Consider the following 17,629-nt stretch of genomic DNA (forward strand, 5'->3'; position numbering starts at 1 on the left):
AAGCACTGTCCGGTTCTGCCGCTAGGAATGCGCTGATGCCCAAGACGACAATTAAATGCTCTGCTCTTTGGGGGAAAAGGGAGGAAGAGTGAATGGTCACTAGTTCCTGACAGCCAGCATGTCCTGTGATAGGAGTTCGCGTAGCTGAGCACGGCTGTGACACAGTTGAATGCAATTTAATTCTCATGGGAAAAGATATCTAGGGAGGAGGCATTTGTGAAAAAGCAGCAAACAATTTATCCAGTCCTGCTATAGAATGATGAAAAGAAAAATCAGTTGCCAGTTTGCAGCCATTAGGCGTTTAAATACGTTCTGAACACTCAGCTCAGAAATAATGATCCCATTTGAGTCAAGGCAACACCTTGTTCTTTAGGATAACTCTTTCATGCTGTATCAGGATCTGGTCTGTTTTATCACATGCATAGGTTCATTAAAAATACATGTATGACAGACCCATAGAATCATAGGATAGCTTGGGTTGGAAGAGACCTCTAAAGATCATCTAGTCCAACCCCGCTGCAGTGAGCAGGGACATCTTCAACCAGATCAGGTTGCTCAGAGCCCCATCCAACCTGACCTTCAATGTTGCTCTACCACCTCTCTGGGCAACCTGTTCCAGTGTTTCATCACCCTCATCATGAAAAATTTCTTCCTTTATATCTAGTCTAAATCTACCCTCTTTTACTTTAAAACCATTACCCCTTGTCCTACTATCGCAACAGGCCCTACTAAAAAGTTTGTCCCCATCTTTCTTATAAGCCACCTTTAAGTACTGAAAGGCTGCAATCAGATCTCCCCGCAGCCTTCTCTTCTCCAGGCTGAACAACCCCAACTCTCTCAGCCTGTCCTCATAGGAGAGGTGCTCCAGCCCTCGGATCATTTTTGTGGCCCTGCTCTGGACCCACTCCAACAAGTCCAAGTCTTTCCTGTGCTGAGGGCCCCAGAGCTGGACGCAGTACTGCAGGTGAGGTCTCACCAGAGCAGAGTAGAGGGGCAGAATCACCTCCCTCGACCTGCTGGCCACGCTTCTTTTGATGCAGCCCAGGATACGGTTGGCTTTCTGGGCTGTGAGCTCACACTGTTGGCTCATGTCCAGATTTTCATTCCCCAGTACACTCAAGTCCTTCTCCACCGGGCTGCTCTCAATCCCTCCATCCCCCAGCCTGTATTGTTTGTTGCCCCAACACATGCTTTTTACAGCAAAAGGAAAAATATTTTTCAGTATAATTACAGCCTGCAAAAGGGAAAATACTTTTCAGTATAATGTTTTGTTTACAACAGCCCATAACAATTTTCATTTCTCTGTCCTAAAACATTTTTGTTTGTGCAGTGAATTAAGGTTTAAAATGCATATTTCTATAAAACATCAAACAGGCAGTCTAGAGGGTGAATTTTCTCAGACATTTAGCCAAAAAAACCTATACTGAAATAGCTGGTTGAGAAAAAAAATGTAATAGTACTGCTAAACTAAATAAGGTGCCAGTGTATTTCATGCTAACCAAGCCAAAGATGCAAAACATGAGCATTCTGAATTCTATTATCTATTAATAGATAAGATGAATATATTTATTTATGCCTATAGCTCCATTTTAGAAGATATTTTAAAAGAAATTATCATCCTTCCCCCTCTGAATTTAAGCACCAATCATATTTCTGTGAAGTTAAATATTGTATATCTAATTGCTCACAGATTCCAGATATTTGTACTGATGAATGAGTAGGGAGCTAAATATTCAGAGCAGTGAAAATAATTGTAGAAATTATATCTCATCTAAGCTTTCCAAGGTAACCCTTGGAGTTACCCTAGACTTTTAGGGCAGTGCCCATCACTCTTCACTCAGGCCACAGTTCAACAGTGCCTGCAGGTACACTTAAAATGTAGTGTAAGCATATGTATCATTGAAAAAAAAAAAGACTGGAGTTTAGATCTGAAGTTCAACATATTTTAGGTGCTGCTCTGCTCTTCAGAGTAAACAGGAATGTACTTTATATCAGTTGTAACATGCATCCTCATACATGCCAGCTTTTTTTTTTTTAAGCTGTAGCTATTTGAAAGCAGTTTCCTCCTCTGTTGTGTATCAGTATCTGTACATCTGGGGGAAAATGCCAGCGTAATTCCCATTTGTATTCCCCTCTCTCCAAGCCCAGAGGCCTCTGCAAAGCTGGGCTGCACATTAGTATGGTGCTGAGCCCCAGTCATTACAGCTCCTGGCCAGTTTGGGGAAGGGACAGAGTAAGTTTGCATCTGCCTGTATGTTAGTGCCATGAATCAATCACCCATACGAATTTCTTGGTTGATCTACATCTATATAGAGAGATCCCCTTCCTGAGTACCTATCAGCATGCTCAGTGAATTTTGCCAACAAATATAGAGGTCCCCAGTTTTGCTATTTCATCTGTGGTGGCAGGCTGCAGTATCCATTCAGAAGCCTTCCTGATGCCTGTGTGAGTCCAGCTTGCTTAGGATTTTCACACCTTTGTTCAGTCACAGGCTCAAAGCAGGGATTAATCTAGGCAGAAAACCAGGTGACAGTTCAAGAAGACTTGCCTTCACATTACATCATAATTTTATGTTGACCTTTGCATTTAACATTTTTGTATTTTCCTTTATTCTTACCATTTTTAAATGAAAAAGGAATTCTTATTCCCTACTGCAAAATAAATTGCTCAAGATTTTAGTCTGAGGTGCAAATCTGTTTACACAATTCATTGAAAAATCACTCTTTAAAGAGCCTTACATTTGTCACTACTCACCAAGGGAGACTCCTTATTTCTTTTTAATATACTTGGATATTAGCTGCTAGGATTCTCCTAGTGGTAGGTGCATGCTTTAGGATCAACCAAAAGTCTCATAACTATAAAAGAATTTTATTCAGGACATTGTACTGTATATACCTTCACTATAAGGAAGCATTTTGGGTTTTATTGCCCTTTTGTTGACTAGCTGTAATGTGGATTCTTTTGTAGGCCCTGTTAGAGGTTAATGCAGAAAATTACTATATTGTGTGAAATTAAATTCTTTATACTGAATCACCATTCTGGGAGTTAAATAATGATTGAAAAAATGGGAAAATTCATATGGCCTCCAGAAGTTTAATAAAAATGTAATGTATCAGCTTAGTATCTGTTCAATTATATAAGACATAATCTATGAATAAAATTAGTAATATAGCTGTTGGATGTCGAGGGAAATGTATCTGTTGATTAAAACTTTTCTTACCAATTCTAGGTATGCAGTGTGCATACAGTTCCTATACACATGCTCTGTCCATAACAGAATGCACGTGCATGCTAACGATCATACTTGTATAGGGACAGCTAAAACACTGTGTGGCAAATGAATTTTTTTTTTTTTCAGCATTTGCATTATAAGAAATGTGTGGAAATGTTTGGCTGAATGGGTTATAGCAGCAGATTCCATATGCTTTCCCTTCATGGGCCAAAAAGCATATTTGCATATAGAACTGCAGTTGAATGACTCAATGCTTGTTTCCTTTCAGTGCTGAAGCAGTTAGAAACCTTCTCACGGTAAGTGCAACTCCATTGGGAATGAGTTAACTGCAACTGCTAAAATTAGAACGTGATCTTTAGCTGTTACCAGCAGACATTGCTTCCTTTTTGCTGATAAAATGATTTGAGCGGCATCCCTGTGGCAGCATTATATAGGCAATTTTCACATTCTTCGCTTCACGTTCTGTCTCCAAAAGGAAAAGCTTCTCTTGATTTGCTGAGGTACTACATAAGGATATCACAGTTGCTGTGGTAATTACCTGATACCACTCATTTTTATTTATGCATGTCTCATAGCACACACAAAAAGCTTAAAAACCAAAGTTGCATGCTGAGAAAGAAGAGAATGTGAAGCTGACAACCAGCTTTAGCAAAATGTTGAGTCTTGCCTTGCCATCAGTGGTCTGGTTCTCTTGCAGAAGTGGGGGAGAATGCTAGTGCTAGTGCTCACAGCCCTTCGTGCTCCTGCATATGCCACAAGCATTCTTTGCATTGTAGCTTTATCAGTGTAAACCCAACCTGTACCTTTAAAAGCAAACTGAAAACTCAGGTGAGCCAACCCTTGCTAAGTATCACCAATATTAAGAACTGTGAATGACCTGCCCTTGACCCTTCTCCCTCCCACATGTGTTTTAATCAATGCTTAGACAAGGTCAGGCACAGTGTTTGAGTTACCACTTGTCGCACGTTGCTGGGAGAAAAGGGAAAAGTGGGGGAGTAAGTCTCCAGTGCCTGGGGTCTGCTTTACAGTGCATAGGCGCAGGTCTAGATCAAAGCCAGAGTTCCAGTGCTAACTGCTCTGCTCCTTCTTCCTCTTCACATGTGCAAATTGTATCACAGAAATGTTCATAGGTATGTTTATCCTTTTTTTTCCTAGTTGTCCCCAACTGTGCAAAACAATTTGTGCACAAAAAAAGTATTTTTAATATACACCCAGGGATGACTTCTGCTTTTCATAAAGATGAGGCAATTTGATTTGAACTGGGATCCTGGTTTTGAACTTCACTGTACTTGGATGCAGGGCATAGTGCATTTTCATTTCTTACCTGCATGGCGCTGTGGCCATTAGACCCCAACCCTGTAACTGACCACATGAAGATACCTGGCTGCACCCTTGGAGCATCAGCTGCGAACCTGAGAATCTGATGCACCAGCTAATACCCTCTAACCAAAAAAATCAGCCTCCAAGGATGTAATTTTCTGGTTCCTTTACTTCTGCTGTATTATACAGTTGTCATACATCTTGAAAAGCAATGATTATAGAATGTATCCCTTAGAATTATATCTAATCCTCCCTGATAGGATTGCAAATATCTTATTGATTGGCTGCAGCTGAGTACAGGTGAGCTGACAACCGTTTCCAGTCAGTGTGACAATACTGCACATTGGGAATCTGGGGAGGAACTGTCCTTGCTGTCATTCAGGAGCGGTCCTACCTGGCTGGCTACTGGTCAAAGTTGTTATATACTCATGACAGTGAAAATCCATAGTCTAATAGTTTCTGTGAGTTATTATTTTGACCTTATTTAGTGTGGACTATTTACGAATGCTGCGCACTGTTCGCCCCTTACAAATCATAATTCTCTGAGCTCCAGCTGAGGTACTGTGATACAGAATAGCAACCAGTGATATAGAAACTAGATCATAATCTCTTGCGATTTGTTTCTCATTGAGCAGTTTTCATGGACCTACAGATACTTTCACTGTTTATCTACGTGAGTTTTTCCTCTGGCTCCTTTTATGATACCTATGTACTGCATTCACCTCTGGGGCCCCCAACATAAAAAGGACATGGTCCTGTTGGAGCAAGTCCAGAGGAGGGCCATAAAAATGATCCAAGGGCTGGAGCACCTCTCCTGTGAAGACAGGCTGAGAAAGTTGGGGTTGTTCAGCCTGGAGAAGAGAAGGCTCCAAGGGGAGACCTTAAAGCAGCCTTCCAGTACCTGAAGGGGCCCTACAAGAAAGCTGGAGAGGGACTTTTTAAAAAGAGCATGTAGTGATAGGACAAGGAATAATGGCTTTAAACTGAAGGAAGGTAGATTTAGATTAGATATAAGGAAGAAAGTCTTCACTATGGGGGTGGTGACACACTGGAACATGTTGCCCAGAGAAGTTGTGGATGCTCCACTGTCCTGGTTTCAGCTGGAATAGAGTTAATTTTCTTCCTAGCAGCTGGCATAGTGCTGTGTTTTGGATTTAGTATGAGAATAATGTTGATAACACACTGATGTTTAAGTTGTTGCTAAGTACTGCTTATGCCAGTCAAGGACTAATGCAAAAGTTTTGCATGATCCTGCAAAAGCAGGATCATTCCATGAAACTAAAATCAACTCATTTGAAGAATGTGATTTTTTTTTTTTTTTTAACATATAAAAGGAATAATAGATACATACATGGAAAACATGTACATAACAAAAGCCAAAGTTCAGTATAAGTTGTGCCATTAGTTAGAGCTGGTAGGTTTGAAGAGCATATGATATTAAGAGTTTTGCTTTGTCAGTCTTCAGAACAAATGAATCATAGAATCATAGAATGCTTTGGGTTGGAAGGAACCTTGAGAGATCATCTAGCCCAACCCCCCCTGCAGTGAGCAACTGAGCTAACCAGGCTGGTCAAATGAAATAAAATCATTCTGTTTTGGAGCTATGTATTAATCTTCTCACAGTTTTAAGATGAAGTTTCAGTGACATTGTAATAAGCTACCTGCCCTGTTTAAAGCTACATGGTAAGGGAAACATGTTGCAGTGGCTGGAGTGCTTACCTAGGACTTGGGAAAATGTGATTCAGTTCCCTGCTCCCTCTCAGACTTCCCTTGAGACCTCCAGCAGGCCTCTTAAGTCAGTATCTCCAAGCATTTAGAGGCCTCATATAAAAATTAACAAGGTGACTAAAATTTTTTCGTTGTTGATGGTCTGGAGGCTATTGTCAATGTACCCTCTGTTCTTTGTCTGAAGAATCAGATGAAGAGTACTTTATTCTTTCACAGGGCTGGTGTGCACAGAGCAGGTCAGAAGCCTTACAGGGGATCTTCTTTCAGAGAAAACTTTTTACCTTTATTGGTAATAAAATCTCATGGAAATGCCACCCACAGGAGTCCAGAGGCTGCTGACTGAAACTGGGTGATTTGTTAGTTTCAGAGGTGTCTCCACTGATTAGCAGGTGAAAATGAATTAGTGCACAGCTTCGGTGATGACTGCAGGGAGACTGAGGCGAAGAACAGATGGTTGTAAATGACCTAGTTACTGCTGCCTGAAAAGTCACACCGCTGGATCTTGTAAAATGAGCTTGTCTGATCCTACCCTGTTGTGAGCAGAAATTCAAATATGCTGCCTCTCTATGGTGGCTTAGATACCAAAGTATATTTGGCAATTGCGTCTTAGGTAGGAGCTTGAATGTGGTTAATTCACATGACTCAGCTAAAGGGCAGTGACACATTTAGAGGTGTTACTCAACCACTTGCAAGCTTCTCTGCTCCCCTTGACAAAAGTAATTTCACATTCAGACAGTAGCTGCAGAAGTAGCCGGAGCATTTTATATTTGGGAAGGGAAATACAATTTCTGAAATGAGACTTTTTGCAAAATTTTATTGTCTTGGGAAACTTAGGGAAAAAAATTCTTAAATGAAACACAGGGATGATAATAAGTACATTAAGGATTGTCTTAAACACAGATGTTGGTGGAGAAGCTGCTGTATAATACTTAACTTTTCCATAAACTTCATTCACTTTGTTAGACCTTCCAGACCCAATTCAGCAAAGCTCTTAAATGTATGCCTGACTCCCTCTGAGTGCAGTCAGCTAGAGTACATCATCTAGTCAGTAATACACCTTATATGTCAGCTGTTAAATTGGGATGTCATGCAATTCTTTTAACCTGTTTTCTTCCAGTTCTTCTTGACAAATTTTGAATTTCCTGCAGTATGGTTGGCCATTTCAAAAGGTTTTCCTTCAGAAGCTGTCTTTTGTGTTTGTGCAGAGGATTTGATGTAGCTGAACCCAATCCTCTTTACAGGATATTTTAACTGAAAGTCTTAGGGCTTAGCTTTTTGTTAGCTTGCTGCTCACCTTTTTCCTAAATCCACATCCCCAGTGGGAATGTGCCATCTTGTAGTATTTGGTCGCCTTCTATTATTGGAGTTAAAACCAATTTGGTTTTTAACAAGAAGAATTTTTTCTATAAAGAAGCATCTTTGTATAGGAAGCCAGTTTCTCTTTTGAAGCCTTGGGAAACATAAAAAATACTAATAAAAATGCAGACTTGTCAGACCAGCATAGTCTTCTGCATATTTAACTATCAAAGAAAAGATAAAGACAAGATTAGTTATACAGTTGTTACCTATAGCAAAGCTAGAGTAACACTAGTTTAGGGCTAAAATTAATGTACTCTCACCATTCCTAAACCACAGAGGTTTATTGCATTAAATCTTAGCTGTTGGTGATTTTAATCCTCTGCACAATATCAGTCTTAAGAGATCTTTCTCCCTTTTTACAGTTTCTGTGCTATGTGAGCAATAGTTATTAGCAGAAGCTGGACACAGGGTTAAGAATACTTTCATCTGAAGGCAGAGAAATACATGGCAATGATTTGAATGCAGATACAGAAACTAGGTAAATCCTGTGGAGAATGCACTGTTGTTAACATTAAATAGCAAAGAAGATGATAAAGCTGTACTGTGGTGAATATGTTCAAAAATATAATGTCAGTGATCCTCACAGTCTTAAAATTAACACAGAACTGCCCACTAACTTTCATTTATAAGTTGTCCTGTATTGGATTCTTCATTTAAAATTACAGATAGAGGACTTAATTCAGAGCTAGTCTGTATTTCAGTGTATGTATTTAATAATTTATTCTTATCATTTTCCTCTGCTAGGTGTTTTTTTTTTTTTTAACTCATTAAGATCTTTTAAATGCATGACCCTCTGGCATTAATGTAAGTAAGGCTGTGGAAAAACAAATGTTAGTTGGTCTGTTTTTGTGAAAAAGATTGGCTAAATAACTACATAGGCATTTTAAATGTAAAATACTGAAGAGAACATAATGACTGTGACTGTGAAAGGCGATCACAGAGATAAATATCAGTTCTTGTCAAACGTCTAAGGAGGTGTGGCTGGCTGTTTTCCTTCCTTGTACTATGGATAGAGGCTAAAATATTTACCTGACAAAATACAACAGAAGTGTTGTTCTAGTGGAAAAAGCACAGATCCTTTAAAATTCCCAAGTTGCCTCTGTTGCTTGAAGTGAAACATCAGACAAGTCATTTAACCTCTGAGTAGCTCCACCTTTTTTGTCTGTAGACTTGAATAATATTCATGTATACCTACTCTTAAGGACGCTCTGCAGTTTTTAATTAAGCAGTCCAGCAAGCACTATGAGATACTGACATGAAAAGTGCTGGCCATAAGAGTGAAGAGCAGGATGAGTGGCAGAAAATGAACTTGAAATAGACCTTTGGTAACATGAATATGGAAAAAAAAAAAGTGAAAATCCAATCTTTGAAATGAAGCTGACCTTAGAAATTGGCATTAAATCATTCTGTGGCAAGGCTTTCCTCTGTTGATGCCACGCTACAGATTTCTAATCCATAGTTTGCATGGCACCTTCTGTGTGTAGAGTTAAGTGCGTGCTGATTATGCAAGAGATTGATGGATTGTGGAGCCAAGCCCCAGGGGACGGTTTTGTGAGGGAACTTTTGCTCTCCAACTGTTTCTGGTAAGAATGATTGATTTTGATTTTCAGCCCTTGCTTAATAGCAAGTAGCCAGAATGCCAAGAAGCTCATCCAAATATATTCTATTGGTACATATATTATTCCAGGAAAAGTATATGCATAATTGATAGAAAGAAAAATATTGACAATTTTTTTTGAGTCTCAGGTAATATTGTAAGCTGTAATACTGTAAAAACAGTGTCCAGGCTAAAAACCTCAGATGAAACCCACCCTGTGGTAATCAAACAAGATAAGGAAAGAAAGAAACAAACAAAAATACTAATAAAAAGCCATACAAAAAGTTTTGTGTTGAAACAGTTCTCCTGATAAATAAAATACTAAAGTAGTTAAGATGAGGTGTTTAAAGTGAGCCAAGCTGGAAACAGCAACAAAAGTAAATGACTTTTTTTTCCCCCTGTGGAGCATATAATAGAAGGTTTTCTGTTGTCTTGGACTTAGATAAGCATATTTAATTAACACATTATTTTTGAAGATTTTCAAAATAGTATTTAACGTTGCTGGGGAAATGGCACTTAATGCTTCTCGCCCAAGGCCAGAAACAGAATTTGTATATTTTGAACATTTTTTCATCTTAAAGTCTGGGATAACACTGGAATTGTGAATTAATATGCAAGATGTTTGGGGAGTAGTTGAAAGCAACATTGCGTTCCACTCTTAGCCAGCTCTTGACACATCTTCTCTCCAGTTTCTTGCCTGTCTCAGGAAAAAATACATGCTGTCATGTGGGTAATGTTTTCATAATAGCAGGTGATGTTTAATCAATGTACAGAGTGGCCATCCTTCTGCAGAATAACTGGATGGTAATGAAAATTCCTATTGGTAGAGTATAAAGTTAGGTAGTGTAGGAATTCACCCACACCCTGCTGATATAGTTAGGAAGAATAAAGGAGATGCTCTGAGATCTTCTGGAGTTTGTGCCTGTGAGCTGTAGGCAGCTTTCTGGCTCCTTGGATTCCCAGGGTGCCTACGTATTGACAAATTTGCAGTGATCTTGTGTGTGCATTCATGGGGAGGAGAGGTTAAGCAACTCTTTCTTTAATACAGCAGGCTTCATGCCTTAAAATGTCTGAAGTCGGTGGTAACTAAGGAGAGGCTAATGAATTTCAGATAAACTGCAGAGCAGCTGTTCCATAGCTCAGGTCACAAGTCTGTTAAAGCCTGAGCCATTGTTTTGTTTTAAGGAGTATGAATAATTTACTTTTTTTTACCCATTCCATCAAGCTACCTTTGTTAGGTCTCATTGGTTCTAAGCCCCTCTACAAAGCTGGATGCTGTGGTGAAATGCCATGAATCCAAAGACAGGCCTTTCTTCCTTCTTCGAGGGAAAAACCTGTCTGAGGAACATGGTTCTGAGCATGCCTCTACCATAGTCACTGGCTGTGTGGTGTGTAAAGTGAGAGAATGTCACTGCTGAGTTTACAAAGCTCCACTCAAGATGCAGGGCAAGTCCTGAGCTACTTAATCCACGTTGAGCTCTGTGGTGCCCATCGTTCCTACCAACTAGAGCAAGAGGGTTTTTTTAAACTGTGCCTACCACAAATCAGTCATCAGTCTAGTAGGGCCTCTGTGCTGCTGGCTTCTGTGAGGAGTCAGCGTTGCACCGACACTGATGTGTAATCGTTGCTGTCCTAGCCATCTGCAGTAGGTAACTTTAGTCTCCTGGTGGTAAGTACTAAGCTCACAGATGAACTGGGAGGATAATTTCATTGCTGATTGTTAAGATTTAGATTTACTCATCATGTGACGACTGTGGTATGACAGCATCTATTTATAACGTTTCTTAGGGGTTAAAAGTTTTTTTCAATTGCAGCATTCAGCTGAAAAATGAATAGTAAAGCTGAGAATAAGACTTTGCACTTTAATTCCTTCTCTCCTAGCATCCTAAACCACTTTCAAATATTAGTGAAACGTGCCATTTTCAGGGGCAATAAAAGCATGGAAAAATTGGTTAAACGAGGTGATTTTTCCAAAAGCCATGCCAGATGTTTGCAGTAAAACTGGATATAAATCATTTCAATAATGGGTAAGGTTCCTGTTGTTCTAGGCACTCTAAAAATGCACACAAGGAGATAGTTTCTGCTCCAAGGAGATTTTGATCCGAGTTGATTTTAAGTCAGCAGCAGGTAGAAAGAGACAGAGAGGTGGCTCGTGCTGTGCAACAGGTCAGGCATGACACAGTCGTAGAAGTCTGTGCTTTAAACACTTGACCTGGATTTTTCCTCCCAGTAAAGAAAATGCTCAAAAAACATTATTTATTGCTTTATAGATATAGATAGTAGCTATAAGCTGTTGCTCTGAAACATGACATCAGAGAAGCCCTCAAGGTGGTGCAATGCTTGAAAATACTATATTAAGCTTCTTAGGAAGATCTGGCTCCATAATTTGTAACTGGTGTGTCTATAAATTATTGTTCATAGAGAATAGTTTTGCTCCGTAAATGTTGATGCCAAATTGGAAGATAAACACCAGCAAAGGAAAGCATTTCCTTGCTACGAGGAGAAAAATAAGACAAGCTCTTAAAACATTTAAATGATGGCATGTCTACAGCAGCACCTCTTTAATCTTATAAAGGTTGTACCACTCTATCTGCCATATGTATGAATTTTATAATGCAACTAAGTGGCTCATGGCAACTGCTTTCCGGTAGCCTGATGCTTATTAAAACACTTCCGATTTGTTTTATAAATGAACATTTCAGAAAGGAGCTTATTTTTAAAAGGTGTATCAGTGTCAACCCATTTCTACCTTCCAAATATATTTCTCCTAGTTTCTGTCATTTTGAGGTTAGATTAAAACTTTAATGGGATATGGGTAAGCTCTAGCCTCAAAGTGTTGGGTGGGGGGGCAGGGGGGAGATATCTAGACCAGCAAGCCAAATAGACAGTTAAATAAAATACATCTCATTTCCACACAGGTAGAAATGTAGGAAGTGAATGTGCTGAGATTCATTCACTCTGTAACCTGTCAGGTTTCTAAGGATCTGGGCCTACAGCTTCATCCCAGGTAAATTCTCTCTGAGCAGATGCAGCATTGCACACATTTTGGCCTTTCACTTTGTTTAAAAGCCTGTTGAAATTAATAGAAAGCCTATCAGCCTCCTAAGATAGTGCCCCCTCTTGTAATTTAATCCACTGAATAGTTATAGTGTACTTCTGGATGCAAGAAGCCCTCAGAGAAATGAGTGATAATTAGGTCTAATAACCCCCCAGGAATAATGGTTATTTTTTAAATAGTTAGTTTTGCTAACTGGCCTTGAGCTTGCACTGAAAATTTACATTGCACAAAACTTCATTGCCCTGGAGCAGCAGGAACTTCACAAATCTTTGTCTAGAAGACTTTTTTTTTTTTTTAAAGTTTTGTTTTTCTCTCTGAATGTCTCAATGGTTAGACTGATTGCAAGTTTCACATAAAACTTGTGCCAGAATGCAAAATCCTGCCTTGCTGTAGTTAATGTCTAGAACTCCACCTTCTTCCAGGGTTGGCAGTGTTTTGTGCACCTGGCCCATTTAAGTTGCTGTTTACAATTGGCAAGTCATACCAGAATACTTCACCCAATCTAGAGATTAGATGGAATTTCAGCTATGATTGTCTAGGGAATCAGTTCTCTCGTGCCTGCTGCCAACCTGTGCATATTCCTTGTGCTACCAGCAACAGTTGGGTAATAATGCATTTCCACAGCACTAGGTCTTTGTATATAAGGATGTTGCTCAAATGGCATCAGTCTAAGAAAGACTCGGGCAAAAATATCAAACTAATTTAGGTAGAGCATGAAACATAATTTTATGCCCTTCAGCTTAAAACTCTGTAGCCAGGTTTGTATTAGGTCCTTAATATTTTTAGTGGAAACAGAGCATCAAAAGCACTTCTGGACCTTGGTATTTAAGAAGGGTTATAGACATCTCAAAAGTGTGTGTGTGTGTTGGGGGCGATTCCTCTTCATAAGAAAATGTTTGTTTCTTTCCACTCACTTTCAAAACAAGGTTTGTCATCTGCTAAAATTTCAGTGGACTGTTACATGCAATTAATTTCTTGCACAGTAAAAACTTCTGTCATAACTTGAATTTGTTTAGTATTACTTCTTAAGTACAGTTGGTGTAGCTGAATAGACCAAAGTCACTCCAGTCATCACAACTTTGAGTCTAATGCAGAGGAGGCAAGACAATTTATATATAGAAGCAGTAACAGTCAGATACACCCAATATCAACAGAGCTAAAGCAATTAATGCCTTTAGCTCCTATTAGAAGAGGCTTGAAAAACACGTTCTTGACTAACATCAACTGAAAGTCACCTTTCTTTATTCAAGTTTAAAAATTGCTGCTGTTTTAAAGCATAGCACAATTATAGCAGGGATCTTTTGAGTCAGCTTTTACAAATGAGAAATTTTGTTGCCAGCTATCCTGTTCCTGGGAAATCTGGACATAACAGATTATATAGGATTGTGCTTAACTTCACCAGATGGTTAGTTACATGGAATTCACTTAGACCCCAGGAAACGGTTGGTTCATTGAAATGGTTTGCCTGATTAAATTTAAGCATGGCATAAATGCCCTACACAGCCTTTTTTTCTACCCAGTAGGTGCCAGTCTGTGTATAAAACTTGCAAAGAGAAGATAGGTCTTAATAGTGTGTGGTACTAACGTACATTTCCACATTTCCCTGAATAGGTGCCAGGGGTCTTGCATACCTTTATCTGCAGTTACTAAATGAAGTATCATGCAGACATAAAGAATGTGTCTTATTCCTACATTAGCAGCAGTGCATCACATTTGACATAAAAATGAGCACAGTGGGCTTTATATACCAATCACCTATTAAAAGTTTGATTCATTCTCATACCTTTGGTCTCAGGAGGACTAGAAATACAATGCAAAGGCTTTAAAATACTTTTTGATTTGCATTTCAAATGAAGTCTGTAACGCATCATACTTCAAGCACAAGTACAAAAGTCAAAGGAAAAAGCAGGGGAAAATTACAGTTACTCTTTCATAACAACTGCAAAGGATGTTATCAACGCTACAGATATTAAAGCCATTTACTTGCCATCACCAAATAAAAACTTTATGTAATTAAAACATATGGCTGGTGTTAACTGAAAAAGGGACAGGAAATTGAACATTAAAGGTGACTCTGCCCTTAATTCACTGTGTTGTTGGGGGAGGGAGGAGAGTGTGTTGAAGTGCTCCAACTGAAAGGGTGACGGACAACCTTATCTTTGAATTTCCTGCCTTTCATCAGCTACTATTACAACCTGCATGTTTAAGTGTTAGAAAAAACCTCTGAAGCATTACAAAACCTGATCAGTGTCTCTCAGAAAGTTTGACTGTATTTAGATGCTAAGTTCTTTAGTGTAAAGAATCAGTTCCCTCCACCCTTTACAGTTTTTGCAGTAAAAGGAACAGTTTTGGCTTTTAGTGAAATGGTTGTTTAAATATTACGTTTAATTAAGTCAGTGGAAATTTCCATTCTTCCAATTTTATTTCTGAAGGGCTATATCCCAGAAAGCTAATTTCTGGAAAGATTTTTACAATCCTGTTTAAACAGAAGTGCTGGTTAGTCTTTTTAGAGGGCATACCAGATTAGTTCTTCTGACAGTCTATATAGAGCTACTTTCATTTATACTAAGTGAAGAGTTGACTCTTTTTGTGGTTTGCTTGATGTAATGCTGATGACTCCTCCTTTTTTGTTCTGCCTTTTTTCATGCTAGTTTCGTACCAGTATTTAATAACTACATCTTTTGACTTTACTGTCCTTAAACAGTAATCACAAATCGTAATCACAAATACTTTACTGTCCTTGCATTTAGTGTCAGCTGCAAATTGCCTTCATTAGTAGGAACTTCTTGGCAGTTTATGAAGTTGCCATATTAAAAATTCAAAAGGGCAAACTATTATCTAACGTTTTTGTAAATCATGGGCTTCTCAAATGATTAATGACCACATTTGTTCTGTCAATACGTAAAAAATTTTGCAAACAAATATATCAAAAGGGATCCAGTTCTGTCAACTTTTGCTGGAATGATCCCCATTAATAATCACAATTAGTGTGGGTAACAGCTATTGTCTATTCACATGAATTTACAAAAACTGGCTGTCTTATTATTTTAGAAATACATGTTTCTACCAGTCTCAGGTTACATTTTTATGATTTTACCATTCTGGAAGGTATGCAATATCTTGTCAATCAGCTGAATATCTTTTTAGGCCTAATTTAAGATGACCATGTAAAGTAAGTACTCAAACAGTAAGTCTGTGTCTTGTGGGATTGTGTGAAAAGTCTAAACTTAACTTTCTGGTGATTCTTTTCCTTTTCTTTTGCTGTGCTTATTACTGAATGATGCTAAATCCTAATTTGGTTATTTCAGGCCGTGAGATGCTGATGACATCCTGCTTTCAGGCAGCTAAAATGAATACTTCTCTCCACCTTTTAAATGTATTAACCAAAACAGATGTGCTTTTCAGGCTCCCTTTAAGCTTTAAGAGCACAGTATATTCTCCTGATTTTTGGCTTTTTGTTTTTTCTTTGATTATGTTCTCTTCTGTGGCCCAGTTACTTGGCTGGAAGCTTACATTCCTGGGGAATACTCAACCAGTAACTAAATACATGTTTGAAATTTAATATGCAAATTATAATTTTAGTATTCAGTAGAGCTTAATTCAAGCTGATTCTGTACTTTCAATGCCACGTGCCACCATTTTTCAGTTTCAGAGTTAACAGCCCATTAAGATGAAAGTTCTTGAGTTACCATCTCAAAGCCTTGATGCAGGTAGACCCATCATCACCCAGTAGTTTGTAGTCACATCACATTTTCAACTTGGAAAGTTTTGTATTAGAAAGCCTGGTCTCATTTAGTGTTAGAGGCCCCAGTTTGCTTTAATTCATTTCCATAAGCTCAAAATCTCTGTAATTTAGAAAACTACGTAAATGAAAGCTGGGATTCTGGACCTGAGTGAATTCAGAAAATAGGTAATTTTCCAGTAACATCTAATATTCAGGACTCTGCCATTGAAGGTGGTTCTTGACATACTCTGTGTGTGTCATTTTTGTGTTTTCTGATACTCTACTGTGCATACACTCAGCATTGTGGTTATTGATTTATAATAGTAGAGAGACAGAGCAGTTGGAACATAAGAAAGCTTTTTGTTTCAGAATTAACTATCCTTGGATGTATAAGATTACAATACAAACAACATGGCCCCTTGTAGTTAATATGTTTGATTTATCATCTAAAAGTCTAAAATTAAAGTGAATTTACTGGACCTGAGAGGCACTAGTACAAAATGCCCAGAGATTCGGGTCATCCTTTGTCTGCAGAACTGAAGCAGTGCCAATAACAATTGCTCCCAGTCCATCACTTTTACAGAGGTAACACATTCACTTGGGTGCTAATGAGATTCTTCTGTGGTCCTTTATTCCTGTATTGATATCACATATGAGGATTCACCATTTGAGCATTCTGGCCCAATATTTGATATAATTAAGTGTTGTTATCCAAATATCGTCTAACACCAACTCACTTTTCACGGAGCAATTATCAGTTACTAGTTGGAGACAACTGTGAATCATCAGTTGATGGACAGGGTTGACTCTTTTTGACTGCAAGTCTCTTTTCTATGAACTAGCCTTCTTGCTCTGGTAAGAGTATTTGTTATGTTTGTTATTGGCTCTTGAACAGTCTTCTGTTAAAGACTGAGATTTATCTCTTCTGTTGTCTCTTTCTTCTTTCCCTCCTTTCCTCCTTACAGAAAAATCCGTAAGAAGTTCACCAGATCACAGCTGAAAAGAGCTTCCAGAACACCTTGTTCTCCAATCATTGCAAAGACAAAGTCTCTCATGAACAATAGGCAGGCACGAACAGAGCCAGGAACCATCATGCACTGAAGATATAACAGCGTCAGCACCATAATCATGGCAGAATCATGTTTAATTGTGAATGCAGATACAACAGGACCTTCCACATCTTCAAGACAGAAACACTGTACATACAGATTGTGGCTGGGTTCTGTGTTCTGGGCAGGATCCAACAGCAGCCCTTGTTTTCCCTTGTCTCTGCAAGGGCTACTTCTGGTTCACTGTGCAGGCCTATCCCGGACTGTCCAGTATTGACTGATCAGGGAGGGACTGTTTGCACTGACCGCACTGAAGGAGTATGGATGCAGAGTCCACCCACCACATTTGTCTACGCCTTCTAGTGGCTTGATACAAAAATATGCAGCTTTCAAAACTACTGCAGTGTCTTTAAACCGGGATTTAGCCTTGAGGGGTTTGCATTTTCAGAAACAGCTGCAAACTCTGGGTGTTTGTATTTTTCAGTATTGGCTTGAGTAATTTTGGATTTGATTTTCTGAACTGTTGAGCATCCACACCCTGAAATGAGGACAAGGAGTTGTT

General features: G+C 38.9%; 1 protein-coding gene across 1 annotated transcript in view; it reads left to right on the forward strand.

Annotated features, from left to right (window-relative positions):
• MTA3 (metastasis associated 1 family member 3) overlaps positions 1–17,119 on the forward strand; it is a 147,860-nt gene extending 130,741 nt beyond the window's left edge. Inside the window, exon 19 of the mRNA XM_075707348.1 lies at positions 16,984–17,119. Coding sequence (XP_075563463.1) covers positions 16,984–17,119 — 136 coding nt within the window. The remainder of the gene's footprint in view (positions 1–16,983) is intronic.
• Positions 17,120–17,629: the final 510 nt, after the last annotated feature.

This window comes from Pelecanus crispus, chromosome 3 (assembly GCF_030463565.1).
Source record: "Pelecanus crispus isolate bPelCri1 chromosome 3, bPelCri1.pri, whole genome shotgun sequence".
Taxonomy (NCBI): domain Eukaryota; kingdom Metazoa; phylum Chordata; class Aves; order Pelecaniformes; family Pelecanidae; genus Pelecanus; species Pelecanus crispus.